The sequence below is a fragment of the Schistocerca gregaria genome, chromosome 10 (assembly GCF_023897955.1).
Source record: "Schistocerca gregaria isolate iqSchGreg1 chromosome 10, iqSchGreg1.2, whole genome shotgun sequence".
NCBI classification, from domain to species: domain Eukaryota; kingdom Metazoa; phylum Arthropoda; class Insecta; order Orthoptera; family Acrididae; genus Schistocerca; species Schistocerca gregaria.
In genome coordinates this window covers 213,309,187-213,331,942 of record NC_064929.1, presented here as the reverse complement: position 1 = coordinate 213,331,942, position 22,756 = coordinate 213,309,187, and the positions used below count along the sequence as shown (strand labels likewise).

At 48.3% G+C, this 22,756-nt stretch overlaps 1 protein-coding gene across 3 annotated transcripts in view; it reads right to left on the bottom strand.

The window, feature by feature from the left end:
• LOC126293682 (uncharacterized) overlaps positions 1-22,756 on the bottom strand; it is a 110,541-nt gene that overhangs the window by 3,560 nt on the left and 84,225 nt on the right. Inside the window, exon 1 of one of the 3 annotated variants that reach the window (XM_049986974.1) lies at positions 19,163-19,569. The exons of the other annotated variants lie outside the window; for them this stretch is intronic. Coding sequence (XP_049842931.1) covers positions 19,163-19,320 — 158 coding nt within the window. The 5' untranslated portion in view covers positions 19,321-19,569. Of the gene's footprint in view, positions 1-19,162; positions 19,570-22,756 lie in introns of those variants that run through there. 3 annotated transcript variants of the gene reach the window in all.

Genomic DNA, 22,756 nt, shown 5'->3' with positions numbered 1-22,756 from the left:
TGGATCTCATGGGCCCCGAAGTCGTCATACTTTCTCAATCGCCTGCTTCGGGGCATGAGAGAGTGCCTAAACGTCGGAGATTAAGCATGGAAACAGATGAGACAATTTGTCTACTTCAGAGCTGCAAAGGCTGGTGCTGTTGTACCAATTGGACATAACTGAAACGAAAGCAGCAGAATTGATGCGTGATGAAGATAAACAATAAAACAAATTGTGTAGTGTCTTATTTACGTACCGACTTTTATTAATAAAAACATCTTTTTTAAGTGAATATTCATTTACTTTCCTCATTTACCAAATTCCATATCCTCTTACAAAAATTATTCAGTATAAATTTCTTTTCAATTAAACAATAAGAGTAATATAATCCAATTTGAAATGTTAACGTGTAAGCACTTATATTGTTGTGTCTGGCCAGTATCTTCACCACATCATTTAAACAATTTCTGGTAAAGTAAAGCAAAAAGAGTAACTTGTTTTACTGTAGCATCTGGCAAATACCTTCCGCACTAATTTTTGGTACAGTAAAGCAAAAACAGTAACTTGTTTCTATTTTAAATACTGCAGGTTAGACATTTGTGCACTTATTCACTGTAGCACATGGCAAATACCTTCACAACACCCTTGGAACATTTTTGGTAAAGTAAAATAAAAACTTGTGCCATAAATCTGCTTCAGTCATAGTACAGAAATTACATTAAGGTCCCAGCACTTTATGTTAACCTGTTGTGTCCAAAGTTATTTACAGTAGTATCTCATAATCCTGTTCCAGTTTGAATAGTTACATGTTAAACAATTTTTGTTGAAAGTAAAATCGATGATAGAGAATGAAAAAAAAAACCACTAAACAGCATTTTATTATGTAACATCAGAGCACTGTGCTTCATTTTCATGAGGGAATAATTATTGTAATTACAAAAAATATACAAATTGGGTTTAATTATTCAATGTTTGGACAGACTCCCGTACATTACAGTTGTATTACATTTACAATGTCCCGTCTTCTATTTGTTCCACGTACACGTACGTTTGCTGCTTCCTCTTCTCCCAGTACTGGAAGATTGTTGTCATCACTATGTGCCTCAAAATCCTCATCCCATACATGCTTTGCTACGTTGTGCAGAACAAAACAGGCTATTATCACACTGGGGATTTTTGTTTGGGCAAGCCTTATTTTATTTCGCAGAATTAGGAAACGCCTTTTCACCTGTCCGAAGCACCGTTCGATTATCACCCTTTCCTTAGGAGTGAAGTCTGTAGTTCGTTAATATTTCTCGGAAATCTGATCCACAACGGTGCTTTCCTGTTGACCTGTTGCAGAACGTACGAAAATGTTAGTGATACTGTAGTCTGGTGTACTCCCAAATCTTCTACTACACGTATCTGAAAACCTGGATCCGATAAATAGCGCAAAAATATTTTAATTTTGCATTCATTGGAAAGGGCGTCGCCTCTTTCGTGATTTTCCGGGAGAAAGTGATTCGCCAGCCAATTAATGTTTTGACTGTTAAATCTATACAAACTTGTACAGTTCCTTTCTTCTGTGTTCCTGCGTACTACCTATATCTTTTTTTTTGCTTTTCAAGAAACAAATTTCGCCATTTTCACTAAAAACTATGGAGCTCACTCACAAAAAACAGAGAATGTTCTCCGCTTGTGAGAAACTTCTTTGGCTTTATTCATACGATGTCGGAGAATATTCTTTGCTTGGAGCAAAGAGCAAAATGACATTTTCCGTGTGGTTACAGAAATGAAGCCTCGTTGCTGAACATTCCTGTGAGAACTCCACAGTCCAACACAGTTCGGCCATCATACCACGACTTGCCCCGTACAGTAACCAATCCTCCAGTCCACCCTACTCTAGTTCATCAACTCCATCCCATTCTGTACATCGCTTACTACACAATGAGTCTCAACAAAGCACTTCACCTACAGCCTTAAATCGGCATGATTTGCTCACACTTACGATTTCTCTGAAAACTGAATGTCAGTAAAAATTTTGCTATTTACATTTGCTGCACAGATGGTATTTGTGTGTTATTACACAATATTTTGACCATTTGAATATTATTATGTTTATTCAATAAAGAGTTTTCTATGAACGCTGAACTGTTACCCTCTGCCATTGGTGATGGCAAGGGGAAGTGCTGAAGCATACAAACAGCCCAAAATACCTGAGAGTAACATTGGACAGAGGTCTTACTTTTAACCAGCACTGTCACAACACTAAAAAAAAGGTCTGTGCCAGGAACAACATACTGCGGAAGCTAACAGGTTCATCGTGGGGAGCTCAACCACATGCTTTGTGCACCACGGGTCTGGTGCTGAGTATCTCAGCAGCGGAATTTGAGGCGCCAGTTTGGAGGAACTCTGCTCACACTAAGCAAGTTGACGTCGCCGTAAACTAAACTGTACGTATTGCCACAGGATGCCTCAAACCAACTCCCAAAGACAAAGTTTATCCCATCATAGGCATAGCACCACCCACTATCCGCAGACAAGTAGCTGCCGAGATCGAAAGATCAAAACAAAATAATGATCCTCGACAACCGATGCATAGGCAGCGAAAACAATGCGTCCGGCTGAAATCCCACAGGAGTTTCATTGAAACTACTGAAGAGCTCGCCACCAAGCCCGTCGCAGGGCGGCTATCTTTTTGGGAAGAAATGGTGCCACACTTCACAATGGAACTACTCGAGCAGGGATCTGCAGGATTTCAAGTACCTTTTACAACTTGGAGGTCATTAAACCGGCTGCACACTGGAGTAACTGGGTGAAAATCAAACCTATTTAAATGGGGCTACAGGTGTGAATAAGAAGTCATACAGGGACTTGGACCGCCTATTGATTTGCCCAGATATGTCTATAACGTGCACTAAAGACGATATTTTGAAAGTCAATGACAAAGCAACCTACGTTGCTAATTACTGGGAAGGGAAGATATAACTGGTGCATCCGGATACGGAAAAAGAAGAAATCTTTTCAGAGACTGCAACAACCAGCGACAACACGGGCGTCACGGAGTTTAATTTGGCCGGAAATTCTGAGGTGTGTTATTTATGGGCTAGCTCTCTGTCGTAATTAAATTTTAGAATGCTTAATTCACTACAGTAGTAATGGGTGTTTTACAGGAAGTATAGTACATTTACTGAATTATTGATCACTGTTTGTTCCTCCACTTCTGCTGCTTCTTTTCTTTCATATATGATCTGTAACAATTGAAGGTAAGTATGGTGCTTACAGCCTCCCTTGAAGCTGAAACACCCATCCTTTCAGTTTTAAACTGACAAAGACTCAAGTACTAATTAATTCATACACTTCTGTAAATCTGTCAAAGAGCATGGCAGGTTGTGGAACAAGTTATCAAGGTGAAGAAATGGACTCAAGAAGCTAATTCTGATAAACCAGACAAAAAAACACATTCCAAATGTTGATAATCTATCATGAGAATTACTTTACAAATATGTATCTTAGGAGGATACAATTTCTTATTAAAACAGCTAATGCCCTTCTACAGTTACTCAGTTACTATTTTGAAATAAAGCATTAATGGGACATTACACAAATCACTATTGATTGTATAGGGAAAATCAAAGCCCGTTTAATACAGTTATTCAAAATTAACATCTGGAAGTCATAAAGTATATACAGATAAACTGAAGGAGAGGTCGAGGTGTTTTCAAATGGGCTGGTGTGGATAATACTAATGTTGAGAAACATGGGAAACACAACAGCTAGGTTCTATAGTTTCCTGATAATCTTACTGTGTTAAACTTGGCTTGAGTAAGCACAAATAGTTCACAGACTTCAGTGAAGAATGGTGGGATACAATGTTGTTGCTCTGAAGCAAAAATGGGTCTCTCATCCAAATATGTTCACTAAAGGCTGAAGTAGTTGTTATTAACTTATGAAGGTAACTCAACAGCTGTTATGTATTTGAAACAATCAATTTTCTTGTCATCAGCTGTACATTGTAACTATTCTCCGCCTGTTCCCGTGCAGATTTTGTAACACAGTAATTACACAATGTATTTAAAAAATAAAGTTGTTCTGAGAATGCTGTGTTGTTTACAAAAAGGATCATTTCCAATAGAAAACATTGTGTATCACTAATGACGTCATGTTGTAACGGCTCCATGTGAGCCACTACATGGCTTCACGCAGTAGTTTTATTCTCAGAACACACCTGGATGCCCTTCCAACACTCAGGGACGTGCAATATAAGATTTATTATTCGAAATTATGTTACATCAGAGTCTGTAAATGTGAATGCGGGACGTATGCGTGGGCTATCTGCTGGGGGTTGTGTGAATCTGGGGATGCAGTTTAGCCAACCATTATATCAAGTAGAGTGCGACTGCACTGGACCAGAGAGACACGAGTTCCCCGCGCGTTAGCAGGCCCCGTTAGGTTGGCAAATAGCCGCTGTGCAGACTCTCTGAGCCCTTCCGGCCACCGTGTGTGGACCCCGGACGAGGGGACGGTTGGGCATTCCCTGGCGAGACTCTGGTAAGTACGGACGCTCTGCGCGATAGCTCCTACAGTCATCTTAATTAGGAGAGATACTCAGGTTGGATAAAATTGCTATTTCGGTTTTGTATTACGGATGAAGAGCCAGCATTCCATAACTGTACTAAATGAGTGACTAAGAAGTATTTTCATGAATTTTAGGAAATAAATGTTGTTCTTATAGAAAATTTGTAACTTTGTTTCTCACAGCAACACCGTGTTTCCGTTACCATTCCAATTAAGTGATTCAAACTTTCAACTTAAAGTTAATCAATAAGCAGAAATTTTTGTGGTGATGTTTGCTCACACGAACGGTCGTAGGCGTCTTCCACAAAAGACAGGTGCCAATTTCAAATTGAGGATGCCTGCCAAGGCTTTGCGGAGAGCAAGTATCATGCATAATGGCGACCCTTTAGCCTAGGATCTCGTTCAGTTTAGGAATCCTTTGTGATGCTGGGAGATTGATAGGATGTGCTAACAAAATTAAATTTCCACAGGATTCACAATTCCTATTTGTGAATAGAACCAGCGTTGAGAATACGGTGTTGAATATACTGCGTTGCTTGTGATTTTATTTGTGTGATTTTGGGGGCAATTTTCTTGTGTGTATTTATCCATGTATTTCGGGGGAATTTCAAATGTGTTAGGTTGCGTGTGACTAAATAAATGTGTTAGGTTGCGTGTGACTAAATAAATGTGTTAGGTTGCGTGTGACTAAATAAATGTGTTAGGTTGCGTGTGACTAAATAAATGTGTTAGGTTGCGTGTGACTAAATAAATGTGTTAGGTTGCGTGTGACTAAATAAATGTGTTAGGTTGCGTGTGAAATTAACTTACGTTAAGCTACGAGAATTCGTCGCGATTCGTGCAGCGAAAGTAGGAAGTCTGTTTTCCGCGAGCGTAGCCGTTATTTAGGCACTTAGCCGGAAACTTAAGCCTAGTGTCCAGAATGGAGACACGTGCTCGCTCGAGGAGCGGTGCTAGGGAAAACCGGCCGGGAGAGACGAGGCAGGCAACGGGAATTACCAAGATTTCAGCGGCGCTACGGCAATGTTGAACTTGGAAAATGAGCAGGCCAATTCCACACCAAATAGCGGGATTTCGGACCCGAGCGCAAACGCAGATGAATTAGAGAATGCAACGAGTAGCCAAAATGCGCCGACCAATGCAGACACAAATAGTAACACGTGGATGACCGAATTGGTCAAAATAATGGAAAAGAACGCGAAAACGATCTTAAGCGGAGTAAATTCCAGATTAGAAGAATATAATAAAAGGCAGGAAGCGAAATTCGAGGGCATGATGTCCGAAATCGAAGGGGTTCGAAAGGACGTCAATGAGAAATTCGAAGTGGTTGGCAGTAAACTAAACGCCCTCGAAAAGGAACAAAAAAAAGTTAGGATCGAAATGAAAACCCGCGGAGAAAAATTAGAAAAGGGGCTCCAGACTTTAAGGGAACGATGCATTACCGAAAAGAAAAAGGTAATAGCGCGAGTAAAAGCAGTAGAAGCAACGCAAGAAAAGGTTCACGAAAACAGTAGGGCAATTGTGGATCTTGAGGAAAAAAAAGATACGGTTAAGATATTAAATAGCGAGGAGACAAAGAAAGTAAAGGAGGAGTTAGTAAAACTCGCGGAGAAGGTTGCGGACTTAACAATATCAGAGGGAAGCGAGAGTGCTGCAATTCTGAACTCGAGGTATAACGAGGAGATACAGGCATTGCGGAAATTTCAAGAAGGCCAATGCGAAGTGAATAGGCGGCAACGGATAGTTACCAATGACATATGTGAACGCATGGCCCACGTGGAAAATCTCCTCACTCGCGGTGACGAGAGGGAGGACCATGTGCGCAAGGGCGCGTGGGAAAGCGAGGGACGCGATTCTGGACACGAGGATGAGTACGAGGAGGCTAGCGAACGCAGAAATGTAGGGAGGTGTCGGGAACGACACCTAAAACCGTGCTCAGATCCATACCGGAGGGAAGTGGAAGGCTTCGACTATAAGCACTTTCTCTCCGTACGGAAGTTCGAAGTCTTTAGAAATTCTGTGAACGGAATCCACCCACGGGCTTTCTTGGAACAGTACCAATTCTGTCTTCCGCCCAGCAGGCCGGATGAGTATAAAATCGAGTTCATGTGCGGGCATCTTGAGGCTGAACCCGCAGTACGGATGAGAGCCATAGCGAGAAATTGTAAAACGGTGAAGGAATTTCAGCGTGAATTTCTCTCGGCATATTGGTCCGAAGCTGCGCAAGATCGGGTGAAACATCAGATAATGATGCTGCCGAGTCTTAGCCAATCCGGTTTCGCGAGTCCTGCAAGACTGTTTGAAAACATGTTGCAGAATAACCAATTCTTGTACAACCCTTACAGTCCGGGCGAATTGATAAGGCTGTGTATAATGAAGCTTCCAGCGCAGCTTCGCCATATCATATTAGCCGGGCGTTGTAAGGACGATTTAGAGTCGTTTAAATTACTCCTACAAGAATTGGAGTATGATATGGGACAATGTATACCGGAAAGGGTACAGACCGCAGGAGGAGAGGACGTAGGAAGAAATAGGAGAGCGAGTCGCGGCCGCAGTAAAACGCGGAAGCGTACAAGCTCACATGAAGCGGAGCATGCGAATACCAGTTTCCAGCCATACAAGGCGAATTGGAAAAATGGTAACAAGCATGGCTACTACAAAGCCCAGGGACACAATGGCCGGCACGACGGGCACGATAACCGGGATAAAGGTAGGAACAACCACGGGAATCGTGCGAATTCACCACAAAATAGGGGCGAAGGAAGCGAACAGGCCACAGGGAGAAAGAGAAGGGAAAATATCAACGATGACGTAGAAATCAGATCGGCCGATCCACGGAGGAATGCTCCAGAACAAGGAGGAAATCAAACATTATGACCTGTGCCAATCGAGGGAGACAACCTTAGTCGACCCCCGATAACGAATAACCGCGAGATAAGGTACATTGGTCAGGACGATATTAGGGAAACATTACTGGAGGAGCAGACGGATAACCGGATTTCGGCCGTCAGCCCTGTAATTGCGATCTCGGTGAAAGGAATTTCACTGGACTGCATAGTCGACACGGGAAGCCCGGTTTCGATCGTTAGTGAGGCCGCATTCCAGAAATGCGAGGAGACAGGAACTTTGCCGACTTTGCCGTTGCGAGGTACAAAGGTGAAGGGAGCGATAAAGGGGAAAGTGTAGAAGTCAAGTGGCAGACTAGGATTACGTTCCAATGCCAGGGCGAAGAGTTCGAGGCAAACTTCTTCATTGTGCCCCTAATGAACACAGAAATGATTCTCGGGGGGATTTTATGAGCGCTCACCAGGCAATTGTAGACCTGGTAGGAGGCATCATGTCTCTGAACAGAGATGGAAACCCCGTAGAATTAAAGTTCAATAATTGGGTCCTACGGGACGGAGCGGAAACTAGCTGCCTACGGATTCTCACTTACCCGGAATTGCGCCCTGAGCCAGAGATCCTCATAAACTGTGTAAATGGCGTGAGTTTACCGTCCTCCATGCATGGAAAGGATGAGGTCTTCGAGCGAATAATCGAGGAAAGCATGCGCAATGTAGGAGACATGCCAGAGGATGCCCGTGTACGATTATTAGGAGTTCTGAGGAACCGTGAGAAAATATTCTCAGACGCACCGGGTGCGATAAGAAAAACTTCGAGTACAAACTCCAAATACGAGAACATAAAAGGTTCTTCGTCAGGCCATACCCGATTCCACTAGCGCATAAAGAAAAGGTCAAGAAGGAGATTGCAAAGATGTTAGAACAAGACGTTATAGAACACGCCGTGAGTACATACAACTCACCACTCCTAGTAGTACCGAAAAGGGACGGATTGGTGAGGTTGGTGCTGGATTCTCGTCAAATAAATACGGTAATAAAGGCAGAAACAGACAGACCGGAAAGCCTGGAGCAATTATTGCAACGGTTTCATGGAGTGAAGGTGTTATCCTCCATAGACCTGCGAAGTAGTTACCACCAAATCGTATTGCATCAAGAGTGTAGGCAGTATACCGCGTTTTTATGCTACGGTAACTGCTACCAATTCAAACGGCTTCCGTTTGGGTTGAATGTTTCGGCGGCGGCGTTCATACGAGGCTTGAACAGTATCCTTCTGGAAGACCTGCGTGAAAGAATTACGGTCTACGTCGACGACATATTAATCTCCGAAAGTTCCTGGGAGGAACATAATGAAGTATTAAATCGATTATTAGACTCCCTCGAAAGGGCAGGAATAACCGTAAACCTAGAAAAGTCGCAGTTCGGGCGCCAGAAGATAAAGTTCCTGGGACATATAGTTTCGGTGAACGGGATACAAACGGACCCGGACAAAATCAAGGCAATTGCGGAGTTCCCAAGACCCACGACTAAGCGACAACTAAGAGGATTCCTAGGAGTCGCGAATTTCTTTAAGAAATTTGTAAACCTAAGTGTGCTGTCCACGCCACGTCTTTGCGCGCTTACTGGCAAGAACACGATCTGGTACTGGGACGAGCAAGCACAGAATGAGTTCTTGAGGTTAAAGAAAGCATTGGTGAATGCACCGATTCTCGCACATCCAGATTTGAGTAGGGAATTTTATCTGATGACGGAGAGCTCGCTAAACGGCCTCGGCGCGGTTCTCTTCCAAGGGGAAGACGAGAAGGATATGTTGACATGGAAGCCCGTATCTTTCGCGAGTAGAGTGCTGTCGAGGGCAGAGAGAAATTACTCGGTGACGGAACTCGAAGGTCTCGCTGTCATCTTTGCGTTTAGCAAATTTCGGTACTTCCTGTATGGGAGAAATACTAAAGTGTTCACTGACCATCGGGCATTACAATTTCTGATGTCGGCAAAGTTGGCCCACAGCAGGTTAGCTCGCTGGGCGCTGTATCTACAGGAGTTCGATTCCACAATTAAATACATCCCAGGAAAAAAAAACCTGATAGCAGATGCGTTGTCTCGGGCTCCGATAGGCCTAAAACACGGCATAGACGGTGACCCGGGCCAGAATAATTTTAGTATTCTCTACCTGAAAAACGTCACGTTCGAAAACTTTGTGACGATGTCACTAAAGAATGTCGGGCACGAACAAGAGAAGGACCCGATACTAAAGGAGGTGAAAGAGAAGTGGAAACAGGTCCCAAGCTGCTATTCGGCAGTACTACCGAATAGAGAACGGAATCCTCTTCCGGAAACGGAGCATAGAAGATCCGCGATGGCTGGTGGTAATACCTGAGGAGCTAATATATAAGCTAGTGTGGTATATACACCTAAGTTACGGACACTTCGGAGCACGGAAGTGCTTCCAGAAGTTACGAGAGGCCTGTTACTTCAATAACATGCTAAAGAGGATACAGCGGGTAATTAGAGTGTGTAAACCATGCCAAAGAACGAAACTGTCCACCACATCTTTTGCTGCACCGATGTACCCGATCATTCCAAGCAGGTTGCGAGAGGTCGCCGCGGTGGACTTGTTCGGGCCAATAACTCGAACGAAATCTGGTTACGCGTTCATTCTTGTAGCCGTGGAATTGACGTCGAAGTACGTTTGGTTTACTCCGCTGAGGAAAGCAACGGGGAAAACGGTGGCGGCGGCATTCGCGAACGATTTCGTGCGCGAGGTCGGGCCGGTGAAACGAGTGATATCGGATAACGGACCGCAATTTCGATCTAAACATTGGCTGCGGATGTTGAGGCGGAGGAAAATAAAGCTGAATTTTATATCCTTGTTCCACCCGTCGTCTAACCCCGCCGAGAGAATAATGAAGGAATTAGGGCGGCTGTGCACGCTGTACTGTTATAGGAAGCATAACACGTGCGACATACACCTAAAGGCGTTTCAGGAGATCTTAAATGAATTGCCAAACGCCTCCACGATGTTGCCACCAGTGTTAGTGCTAAAGAATAAGGAGCCCCCTAATCGAATCAGGGAAGTCATACCTTGGCCAAAGGAAAGACAACCAAGACACAAGGAGGTCGTTGACCTCGCGCCGGAGAATATCAAGAGTGCGGCAGACCGGAGGCAAAGGGCGTACCAAAAGAAAACGAGAAACATAAAATTCTTCATTGGACAGAAGGTGTGGGTTCGGTCACACAAACTGTCAAACAGAGGAAGGGAATCTGCAAGAAGTTCCTAAGCCTGTACAATGGTCCGTACCGCGTGTGCCGTATCCCTCATCCGAACGCAAAAGAAGTACAGACACTGAGGTCGAGAAAATCGAGAGGGCTCCATCACGTATCAAACGTGAAACCCCTCATTGAATAAAAACTGTGGAACAATAGAATATAGGTAAAATAGATTTAGAGTAAATTGTATATGTTGTGCGTAAAATGTATTAGGATAAATTGTATTCCGAGCAATAAGATGTACCATGTGATCAATGAGCAGACAAGTCGCACATGAAAGTAAGGAGAGTAAGGACGAAATTACTCCAGAAGGCCCCCCTGTGCGTTCGGGGGTAAGACAATTTCACGACCCGTCTTGAAACACGGACCAAGGAGTCTAACATGTGCGCGAGTCATTGGGCTGTACGAAACCTAAAGGCGTAATGAGAGTGAAGGTCTCGCCTTGCGCGGGCCGAGGGAGGATGGGGCTTCCCCGCCCTTCACGGGGCGGCGGCCTCCGCACTCCCGGAGCGTCTCGTCCTCATTGCGAGGTGAGGCGCACCTAGAGCGTACACGTTGGGACCCGAAAGATGGTGAACTATGCCTGGCCAGGACGAAGTCAGGGGAAACCCTGATGGAGGTCCGTAGCGATTCTGTCGTGCAAATCGATCGTCGGAGCTGGGTATAGGGGCGAAAGACTAATCGAACCATCTAGTAGCTGGTTCCCTCCGAAGTTTCCCTCAGGATAGCTGGTGCTCGTACGAGTCTCATCCGGTAAAGCGAATGATTAGAGGCCTTGGGGCCGAAACGACCTCAACCTATTCTCAAACTTTAAATGGGTGAGATCTCCGGCTTGCTTGATATGCTGAAGCCGCGAGCAAACGACTCGGATCGGAGTGCCAAGTGGGCCACTTTTGGTAAGCAGAACTGGCGCTGTGGGATGAACCAAACGCCGAGTTAAGGCGCCCGAATCGACGCTCATGGGAAACCATGAAAGGCGTTGGTTGCTTAAGACAGCAGGACGGTGGCCATGGAAGTCGGAATCCGCTAAGGAGTGTGTAACAACTCACCTGCCGAAGCAACTAGCCCTGAAAATGGATGGCGCTGAAGCGTCGTGCCTATACTCGGCCGTCAGTCTGGCAGTCATGGCCGGTCCTCGCGGCCGGCCGCGAAGCCCTGACGAGTAGGAGGGTCGCGGCGGTGGGCGCAGAAGGGTCTGGGCGTGAGCCTGCCTGGAGCCGCCGTCGGTGCAGATCTTGGTGGTAGTAGCAAATACTCCAGCGAGGCCCTGGAGGGCTGACGCGGAGAAGGGTTTCGTGTGAACAGCCGTTGCACACGAGTCAGTCGATCCTAAGCCCTAGGAGAAATCCGATGTTGATGGGGGCCGTCATAGCATGATGCACTTTGTGCTGGCCCCCGTTGGGCGAAAGGGAATCCGGTTCCTATTCCAGAACCCGGCAGCGGAACCGATACAAGTCGGGCCCCTCTTTTAGAGATGCTCGTCGGGGTAATCCAAAAGGACCCGGAGACGCCGTCTGGAGATCGGGGAAGAGTTTTCTTTTCTGCATGAGCGTTCGAGTTCCCTGGAATCCTCTAGCAGGGACATAGGGTTTGGAACGCGAAGAGCACCGCAGTTGCGGCGGTGTCCCGATCTTCCCCTCGGACCTTGAAAATCCGGGAGAGGGCCACGTGGAGGTGTCGCGCCAGTTCGTACCCATATCCGCAGCAGGTCTCCAAGGTGAAGAGCCTCTAGTCGATAGAATAATGTAGGTAAGGGAAGTCGGCAAATTGGATCCGTAACTTCGGGATAAGGATTGGCTCTGAGGATCGGGGCGTGTCGGGCTTGGTCGGGAAGTGGGTCAGCGCTAACGTGCCGGGCCTGGGCGAGGTGAGTGCCGTAGGGGTGCCGGTAAGTGCGGGCGTTTAGCGCGGGCGTGGTCTGCTCTCGCCGTTGGTTGGCCTCGTGCTGGCCGGCGGTGCAGGATGCGCGCGCCTGCGCGGCGTTCGCGCCCCAGTGCTTCAACCTGCGTGCAGGATCCGAGCTCGGTCCCGTGCCTTGGCCTCCCGCGGATCTTCCTTGCTGCGAGTCCGCGTCCGCCTTAGCGTGCTCCTCCGGGGGCGCGCGGATTCTCTTCGGCCGCCATTCAACGATCAACTCAGAACTGGCACGGACTGGGGGAATCCGACTGTCTAATTAAAACAAAGCATTGCGATGGCCCTAGCGGGTGTTGACGCAATGTGATTTCTGCCCAGTGCTCTGAATGTCAACGTGAAGAAATTCAAGCAAGCGCGGGTAAACGGCGGGAGTAACTATGACTCTCCAAATGCTCACATGATGCGTCTTATACGGATCCTCTCAATCCACTCCTTAGCATCCTAGCGATGTCGAGTGGATGATGGTTCGCTTAGCCTCTCGGTGGGAAATCCTAGCTCTGGCCTTCACGTGGCGGGGGTCGTGAGGGGAGCTGAAAGGTTACGCCTAGGCGTAACGCTTTGTAAGTTCCCCGACCAACAGAGCAGGGTGTCTTTGAGGGCTTGGGGGTTGCCTGCCCCCCTGCCTTTGTTCCAGCTGGCGCATCTACGAGAAGCAATAGAGGTACCAGGCCTCCCACTGGAGTGCCTGTGCCAGTTGATGAGCCATCCAGCCAGCCAACCGGTGCGGGTCGAGCGCTGCTCCCCGCCATCTGCCCAGAGTGCATGCGGTTGTTTACAACAAAGACCGGGCTCGGTGTCCACCGGCCTCGTGCCCACCCTGCTGCTGCTAATGCCGAGATCCAGACCGAGAGGAAGAAGGCCAGGTGGTCGCAGGAGGAGTTGCTGCGTCTAGCCCATCTAGAAGCAACCCTGTCCACCCGTGGCTGCAAGTTCCTTAACCAGGAACTTAGCAAGGCCTTTCCTGAGCGCACGCTGGAGTCCAAGTGCCAACGTAGGGCTCAGGCCTATAAGGACTTGGTGGCGAACTTCGTCACTGAGATGTCCAGAGGTGATCTTGTTCCTCTTGGTCCTGCTGTTGATCCTGCAGAGGGTCTTTCCATGCCAGAGCCTTCGCCGCAGGGGGATGAAGTCGACCTTACTATCTGGTCTTTCATTGGGGAACCCCCCCTCCTCTGGCCATCGTTTTCGCTCACTTGACGCTCTTGTGGCTTTGGGTCCTACCACTAGTCGTGGTACTATCCAGGCCATGTTACCATCTGTCCTGGACGAAGTGGGAAGCAAGGAGCCAGCTGGCCATCAAGCTGCACGCGCACGGATCCAACAGCCACCAGAGCGGAGGCGGGCGAGATGTAGATGGGAGTTCGCAGTAGTTCAGCGGGCCTTCAAGAAGAGTGCGGCACGCTGCGTTAATGGGCTCCTCGATGGCACACTTCTACATCAGCCACCCTCCATCCCTGGGCTGATCGAGTTTTGGACAGACCTCTTCACTGTGCCTCGGGTGAGGTCTCGGCCTCCGCGTGGTGAGGGTCTCTCCGAGAAGTTGCTGCCATTTTCGAAGGAGGTGCCCTTCCAAGATCTGTGGGCCCCCATTGCCGCAGAGGAAGTTGCAGCCGCTCTTCCCCCTCGCCGTTCTTCAGCAGGTCCAGATGGCCTCACACCCGCCCAACTGCGTCGCCTTCCTCGTGAGGTTTTCCTCAAAATCCTTAACCTTCTCCTCCTTTCCCGCTCCCTCCCACCCCGCCTCCTTCAGGCCCAAACCACCTTGGTGCCCAAGAAGACCGCCGCAGCATCCCCCGCTGACTTCCGCCCGATCACAGTGTGTTCGGTGCTGACCAGAGCTTTTCACAAGGTTCTGGTTGGCCGCCTGATGCGCTACTGTGCCTTGGATGGTCGCCAGCGGGCTTTCATCCCTCAGGATGGGATGCTCCATAACACCTTCTTGCTAGATCTGGCGATGACTCAGGCGCAGGGAGTTGGCAGTTCGCTGTACTTAGCTTCCCTGGATGTATCAAAGGCCTTCGATTCGCTTGCCCATGGTGCCCTGCGTCCAGTGCTGAGGGCCCATGGTCTGCCAGTCGAGTTCATTGACTACATCCAGGGGTGCTATAAGGCGGGCTCGACAGTGATCTGTGCGGCTGGGAAATCGTCTGATCTGGTGCGGCCTTCGAGGGGCATCCGGCAAGGTGATCCCTTGTCCCCGATCCTTTTCAACATGTCTATTGACATGTTGTTATCCCGTCTCCCTGACCATGTTGGTGCCTGCATCCTTGGACGGCGGATCAATGCTGCTGCGTTTGCCGACGACCTCCTACTGTTCGCTGAAACCCGTGGTGGATTGCAGGAGCTACTCACCATCGCTACGTCGGCTCTTGGTGACCTCGGCCTTGAGGTCAACCCTCGGAAGTGCTTCTCTCTCGCCCTTGTTCCATCAGGGCGGGAGAAGAAGACGAAGGTCGACAGGGCTGTCATCTTCCTTGCTGGAAACAACAACATTCCAGCGCTAGCGATGGGAGATACTTTCAAGTACTTGGGACTGCAATTCACCACGAGCGGGGGTAGCCTGTTCCATCCTCGGCGGGAGGTCGAGAGGCAGCTGGAGGTCATCAAGCGCGCCCCATTGAAGCCTCAGCAGCGTCTGTACTCCCTTCGATCGGTGATTCTCCCAGGCATCTACCATGGCCTTGCCCTGGGTAGAACTCGCCTGGGGGCCCTCTCATCTCTTGATGTCAGCGTGCGAGCAGCCATTAGATCCTGGCTGCACCTGCCAGCGGATACACCTGTTGGCTACTTCCATGCTCCCATCTCACATGGGGGCTTGGGGGTGCCAGCGGCCCGCTGGCTTGGTCCCCTTCTCCGTAGGAGGCGGCTCGCTAAGATGGAGGGCCTGGGTACGGCTGCTGATGGTCCTTCCAGGGATTCTCTCCGCCGCGAAATCTTGCGCCTCGACAACAGCCTGCGATGGAATGGTGACGTCGTTAAGTCCAGCTACCAACTGGGTCGGTGTTGGGCCGAACGCCTGCACTCCTCGGTCGGCGGCGCTGCTCTGCGGAAGTCTGCCCAAACACCAGGGCAGCACTGCTGGGTGTCCAATACCCGGCAGTTTGTCACGGGCCGCGACTTCATCTCCTGCCAGCGTGCGAGGATCAATGCCTTGCCAACTCAGGCACGGCTCCTGCGCGGGAGAGACGGTGACACCAGATGCCGGGGTGGCTGCAACGCTACGGAGACTGCAAACCACGTAATCCAACAGTGCTGGAGGAGCGATGGGGCCCGAATTGCGCGACATGACGCAGTGGCGTCTTATCTCGTGCGTGGCCTCCGTCGTAGGGGCTACAACATCCTACTGGAGCCTCACCTTCGGACATCAGAAGGTTTGAAGAAGCCGGATATCGTGGCAGTCCGTGGCGAAGCAGCATTCATCATCGATGCCCAGGTGGTCGGCGACAACCTCGACCTCGATCGGTGTCACCGTGAGAAGATCGCGGTCTATGACAAGCAGGCCGTCCATGAGAAGGTGCGAGAGCTGTTCCCGGCGGTTAAGGACATCACTACCACGTCGGCGACCATCAGCTGGCGTGGGGTCTGGTCTCCAGCATCCGCAAGAGCACTGCAGGAAGTGGGCGTGACCAAGGGCCACTTCTCGACACTCGGCACAAGAGTGCTGTTGGGCAGCATTATGGCGGCGCGGCGTTTCGACACCATGACTGCCCCCCGCCGCCGCATGATGCCCCGCACTGGCGTTGGCTAGGATGAGCTCGACCCTTTTGCTGCTGCCTGGCTCCCTCAGGCATAATTCCCTCCTCTTATTCACGTGTTTGTGACTGTCTTTTAAGTGTTTTCATGTAACATCTTGTAAACCCACCTGTGGGTACACTTTATTTTGTATTGTTCACAATGCGTGAATAAAGGACGGCTAATATAGCCAAATGCCTCGTCATCTAATTAGTGACGCGCATGAATGGATTAACGAGATTCCCGCTGTCCCTATCTACTATCTAGCGAAACCACTGCCAAGGGAACGGGCTTGGAAAAATTAGCGGGGAAAGAAGACCCTGTTGAGCTTGACTCTAGTCTGGCACTGTGAGGTGACATGAGAGGTGTAGCATAAGTGGGAGATGGCAACATCGCCGGTGAAATACCACTAATTTCATTGTTTCTTTACTTACTCGGTTAGGCGGAGCGCGTGCGTCGTGGTATAACAACCCGGCGTCACGGTGTTCTCGAGCCAAGCGTGTTAGGGTTGCGTTCGCGCCGCGGCTCCGTGTCCGTGCGCCACGGCGTGCGGTGCGTGTGGGTGCAAGCCTGCGCGTGCCGTGCGTCCCGTGTGCGTCGGCGCGTCCGCGTGTGCGGCGCAGTTTACTCCCTCGCGTGATCCGATTCGAGGACACTGCCAGGCGGGGAGTTTGACTGGGGCGGTACATCTGTCAAAGAATAACGCAGGTGTCCTAAGGCCAGCTCAGCGAGGACAGAAACCTCGCGTAGAGCAAAAGGGCAAAAGCTGGCTTGATCCCGATGTTCAGTACGCATAGGGACTGCGAAAGCACGGCCTATCGATCCTTTTGGCTTGGAGAGTTTCCAGCAAGAGGTGTCAGAAAAGTTACCACAGGGATAACTGGCTTGTGGCGACGTCTCATGCTGCGTGGAAGGTCGTTCGGTGTGTGTTGATGGTGCTCTAGTGGTGCCATCTGCACGTGCCGGGCGACCTTTTTCACGTCAGCGGGAAATAGACGTCAGGGCCCGAGAGGTGGTGACTCGGCCGCTTCCAGGTCGGTTCTCGATTTGGGTGTTTGGAATCCGGTCGCCACTGTTCTTGTGGTCCTGGGGAAGGATGCGCTCACAACCTCTCCTTCCCAAGTGCCCCTCCCCGCCTTCACGTGGTGCGGATGTTAAGCCTTCGGGCGACCAAAGGGCAGGGGTGCGACAGTGCGCTGAACATCCTGCGCACTGGTTCCGACGGCCTGGCTCGCCGGGGTGGGATTCCGGCCTGAGCTGTCAAGTGGCCTTCGCCGTGTCTCTGGACTTCCGAGACATGATCTGCCAAGCCGGGGCGTGGTGACACGTCCCCGGCTAGGTTAGCTGGGTCCAGACCCCTGAACGTCTGGGTGACCGACCCGGCACCTGAGTAGGACCGGGTCCTTGGCCTTGCGTGGGAGCTCGGCCTAGTAGGGGGCGAAGGACGGAGGGTGAATCCGCCTTCCCAGAGTGCGGGTGGCACTTGCCAGGGAAGGAACGGATGAAATCCTCGATGGTAAGGTCGTCGAAGAGGACGAGGGTGCTGGAAACGGCACTCTCAACCTTGCAGCTCGGGTGTGCTCTTGGTCCAGGGGCGGGACTGGTGGGCGAGCTGCCAATAGCCTCCCCCCATGCCAGAGGTGCCGGTCGGGGGTAACAGACGGGCCCCATTTTTCACTCTCCTTCAGTTAATTATGGCACAGAATATGGAGTGATTCTGCGCTTTTGGAGCCGGTGGCTCCGACTCCTTCGTTACAGGAAAGTTATGATATGAGCGTTATTGAGAGACATTCACGCTACCTCCGATTGTTGGAAAGTAGCGTGAGACATGGAAAGATAAATGCAGAGCAAGTCAAGGTCCTAAAAGAGACAATTGCGAACTGGGCATTAGCCCATGCCCACCTTGAGGGTCAGTATGCAGAACTGAAGAAAGAGAATGAAAGACTAAGGAAAGAACTACAAAAACCAGTTCAAACTTATGCCTCAGTGGCTTGCTGCTGTACCCGTAAAGACAACAGTTCAAGAGACAATAAAGCGTAGTCTTGAGAAAGCGACGCCGACCGTTTTTGTCAAACCTAAAAAAGGTGAAGACATACGGAAGGTACGGGAAAATTTCGAAAAGAGTGTTGATCCAAAAGTGGATAAGATTAAGATCAATGCAGTAAGAAACACCCGCAATGCCTTAATAGTTGAGGTTGCCACGCCAGAAGACAGTGACAAACTGGTGAATAATGTCAAATTAAAAGAACACTTTGTATCTGAAAAGCCGTCCTCTAATGATGATTTATGACATTCCAACGTATATGAATCAAGATGACATCCTTGAATCTGTGTATACACAGAATTTTGAAGAACATTTTTCGAAACAGGAATTTCATGAAAAATTTAAACTAAGATTTAAGGCAGGGCCTAGAGATCGGTCCATTGTTCACCATGCTGCGGAGGTGGATCCGGAATTGAGAAAGTTCATAATTAAGACAGGTAGACTGTACATAGGGTACGGCGCATTATCGGTGAAACATTATACAGCCTTGCCGAGGTGCACAAAATGTCAAGATTATATGCATGTGGCCAAGTATTGTGAATTTAAAAACGCAGTTTGTGCTCATTGCGGTGAAGAAGGCCATGAGAGAAAAAACTGTACAAAACAATCCCAGCCAGCGATCTGTATACCATGCAAGTATAGGAAACGTACGTGTAGCACTCCTGGTAGGGAGTGCTTTACGTACAAGTTGTTATTACAAAGATTAATACAACGTACAGATTATGGAGATCCATAAAAAGACTCCAAAATATAAGTCTCCAAGTAAATTAGCGAGGGACGGTCAGCGCTGGCAAAGGTTGAGGGCATCCCAAATATCTCTGTCTCTTACAGATGTGTCGACGGCTGCTGCAGGGTCGGCTTCCGGTGCGGGATCTGTCCCCTGTCCGGGGTCTTCGTCCGAGGCGTCGGGGCAACCCGGCTCTGGTGGCGTCGACCGCGCCGAGGCGGCGGTGGTTTCCATCGTCGAGAGTGGCCAAACCGACGCATGTAAAGATAAAGACACCAATAAAGATGTGGAAGTAGAAAACCTGGCTTCTGGTGTCGGTTCTGTAGAGACTTTAACTTTAACAGACAGCTCCTTTGCTAGTAAAACGTATACACAATGTCCTCCAAATGATATTTATGTGATGTGTGAAAATGCAATGAAGCTTCGTAGATTAGAAGAACCTCAACTGCTAACATTAGCGTTAAGACAGCTTGTGCGGGTCGGACACCCGGATGGGAACAGAATTACTTTCCCAACTCTGGAGGATGTCGACTGTATTCAGCTGGCATCAGTCAACTTGCCTTTTGAGTATAAAGAACTGTTGAGTTTGGTTAAAGAAGTTGTTCGAAGAAGGGGAAGGGAATTCAATTTGCAGAAGATATACAAAGAAATGGTGAAGATGTATGGTAGGGTAATGTTCGTTCCCTCCCTCCAGTTTCCAAATAGCTATGTACATACAAGATACCCTCCCGATTTCTGACCTTAAAGTTGTACAAATAAATGCAATGCGAAGCTTCTTAGTCACACAGGAGTTGCGAAAGCTTGCAGAGGAGCATACAATAGACATTTTAACAATTCAAGAACCAAACTCTGTCTCTGGCCGTGTCTTGGGCTTTCCCGTAACATCGCAAGTAATAACATTTGGCAATAATCCTATGGCAGCAGTTGTTGTCCTTAATAAATTAATAAAGACAACTATACTAACACAATTTTGCAATAGTCATGTTATTGTTGTAGAACTAAACATGCTGCAGACCTGTCTGTACTTAGTTAATGTTTATTGTCAATATCGTGAACATATTGATCATCACTTGCACCAGTTAACATTAATTCTGAGAGCCCTAGAAGGGAAACCTGTTGTAATAACAATGGATTGCAATGCGAAATCCCTCCTCTGGCACAGTCCCCACGTTGATGATCGGGGTGGCGCTATGGAGGATCTGATAATGGAATTTCATTTATATGTAGAAAACAGACCTGGAAATCCACCTACTTATAGAAGTAGGGCTGGTGTTGAAACCAATATAGATGTCACCTTAACAACGAGAAATCTAACAGACAGAATTTCTAACTGGACTGTACATGACGGATTAACAGTAAGTGATCACAATGTAATTGAGTTCCAAATTCTTGTGGAAACTGGGGATGTGCCGGAGGATTGGGTTTTGCAGTATGATTATGGGAGGGCCAACTGGGAGCTGCTAGAGGCAGAGTGCAATCCTCCAGAGTTGGGTGACGGACTTTTTCAAATTGATGAAGCAGTGGACGCCCTCACGTCTTCTATTAAGTCGGCTGTAACCGTTGCAGTACCACAAAAAAGGCGGTTCATCCGCAAGGTAACTGCTCCATGGACTCCAGAGCTTACCAGGCTCCGGCAGTCTATGCGACGAGCAAGGAGGAATTACCAGAGAAGCTTCACCAGGGACGAAAGACAGTACCATCTGGAAAGATACAGAAGACTAAAATGGATATTTAAAGATACACTTTACACTCACAGACAACAAAGTTGGAAGGACTTTGTAGCATCACACTTGATAACGGATGCATGGGGCCTTCCGTATAAAATCGTCAGAGAAAAAATACACTCCCCTATGAACCTCTCGACTGTCAAAATTGGACAGACAGACACAATGACAACGACTTGGCAGGACACTGCGGAGGAGTTACTTAAGGTGCTCCTCCCAGACGATGACCCAGGACAAGACAGTCAGAGGCAGGTGGAGTTAAGAGTGGAAGACAACATTCCATATGTGAATGAATTACGAGTGTATTCTTTCTCAGTAGAGGAGGTGCAACTCACAATTCAGTCCTTTGCAAAGAAGAAGGCCCCAGGACCTGATAAGATACCTGTGGAGGTATTGCAGGCGTTAGCGCACAAGATTTCCCCATCTCTGACTCACATATATAATAGATGTCTTGAGGAAGGAAGGTTTCCAACTAAATGGAAAAATGCAGAAATAGTGGTTATTAAGAAGGGACCTGAAAAGGACCCGACAATTGCAAAGTCTTATAGGCCAATATGTCTGTTGGACGTCCTGGGGAAGACTCTGGAAAAATTACTGGTAAATAGACTGTCAAGCCACAGAGTCCTGCATGGAATGAGCGAACTGCAATTTGGTTTCAGAAAAGGCAACAGCAGATGCCATAAATACACTGACTGAAATTGTGCGCTCATCCACCAGGCGGTATGTCTTGGGTATCATGGTGGACATATCCGGTGCCTTCGACAATCTGTGGTGGCCGGCTCTCTTCTCACGCTTGCGGGGGATGGGATGTCTGGGTCCACTATATGATTGTTTGAGGGATTACTGCCGGAATAGAGTTGCCAAGATCACGGCTCCTGGCACAGTGGTGTCAAAAAACATAACTAAAGGTTGCCCACAGGGTTCTGTTTGCGGCCCGGTCTTCTGGGACGTAAACATGGACCCATTGCTGAACAGTTTACAGCAAGATAATACTGTGCTGGGTGCGGTGGCATATGCCGATCTCCTTGTAGTGGTGGAAGGAGACAGTCGAACGGAAATAGAGGCACGCGCAACTTCCGCGGTACAGATACTTTTAACTTGGTGTGATGAATCTAAACTACAAATTGCTCCTAATAAGTCAAATTATTTGTTACTTAAAGGAAAATTAGCACGAGACCCTATTATCCGTATAAATAATACTATGGTACAACGGAAAAGATCGGCTAGATACTTGGGCGTTCTGATTGACGAAACCTGGAGCTATGCCCCGCATATTGCGCATGTAGCATCTAAGGCCTCCATGATATTCAATAAGTTGGTAAGTATTGGAAGCAGAAGATTTCATTTACCACCATCAGCTACAAGCATGTATCATAACTGTATTTTGGCGCCTATTGTGGGGTACGGTTCCAGTGCATGGGCCCACAGGCTTGTTCTGGTGAGGCCTGCTATGACAGTGAGAAGAATACAAAGAAATGTAATAATGAGATGTATTGGTGCGTTTGGAACCACGCCCACCGATGCCCTTCTTGTGGTAATGGGTTTGTATCCGCTAGATCTGTTAATAAGACAAAACGCGGCAATATATTGGCTAAGGAAGAGGCAAATAGACAAAGTATCAGACCTGATGGGTAGGCATCTGAGGACAGTGAAGGAAATTAAAAGCAGAACAATGGAAATATGGCAGACACAGTGGGAAACATCGGAAACAGGAAGAAGGGTCTTTAACCTTTTTCCTAATATACAGGATAGATTAAAAATAAAACACTTCAAGCCAACGCAGGGGATAGTGCATTTTCTCACTGGTCATGGCCCCTACGCGGTTTATTTAAACCGGATGGGGAGTCGGCCTTCGGCGGAATGTGTCTGTGGTGTCCCAATCGGGACGCCCGAGCATGTCACATTCGAGTGTCCAGACTTTGCACAAGCAGTTGTAGAAGAGAGAAGGCAATTAGCCGGAATGCAAATAAAT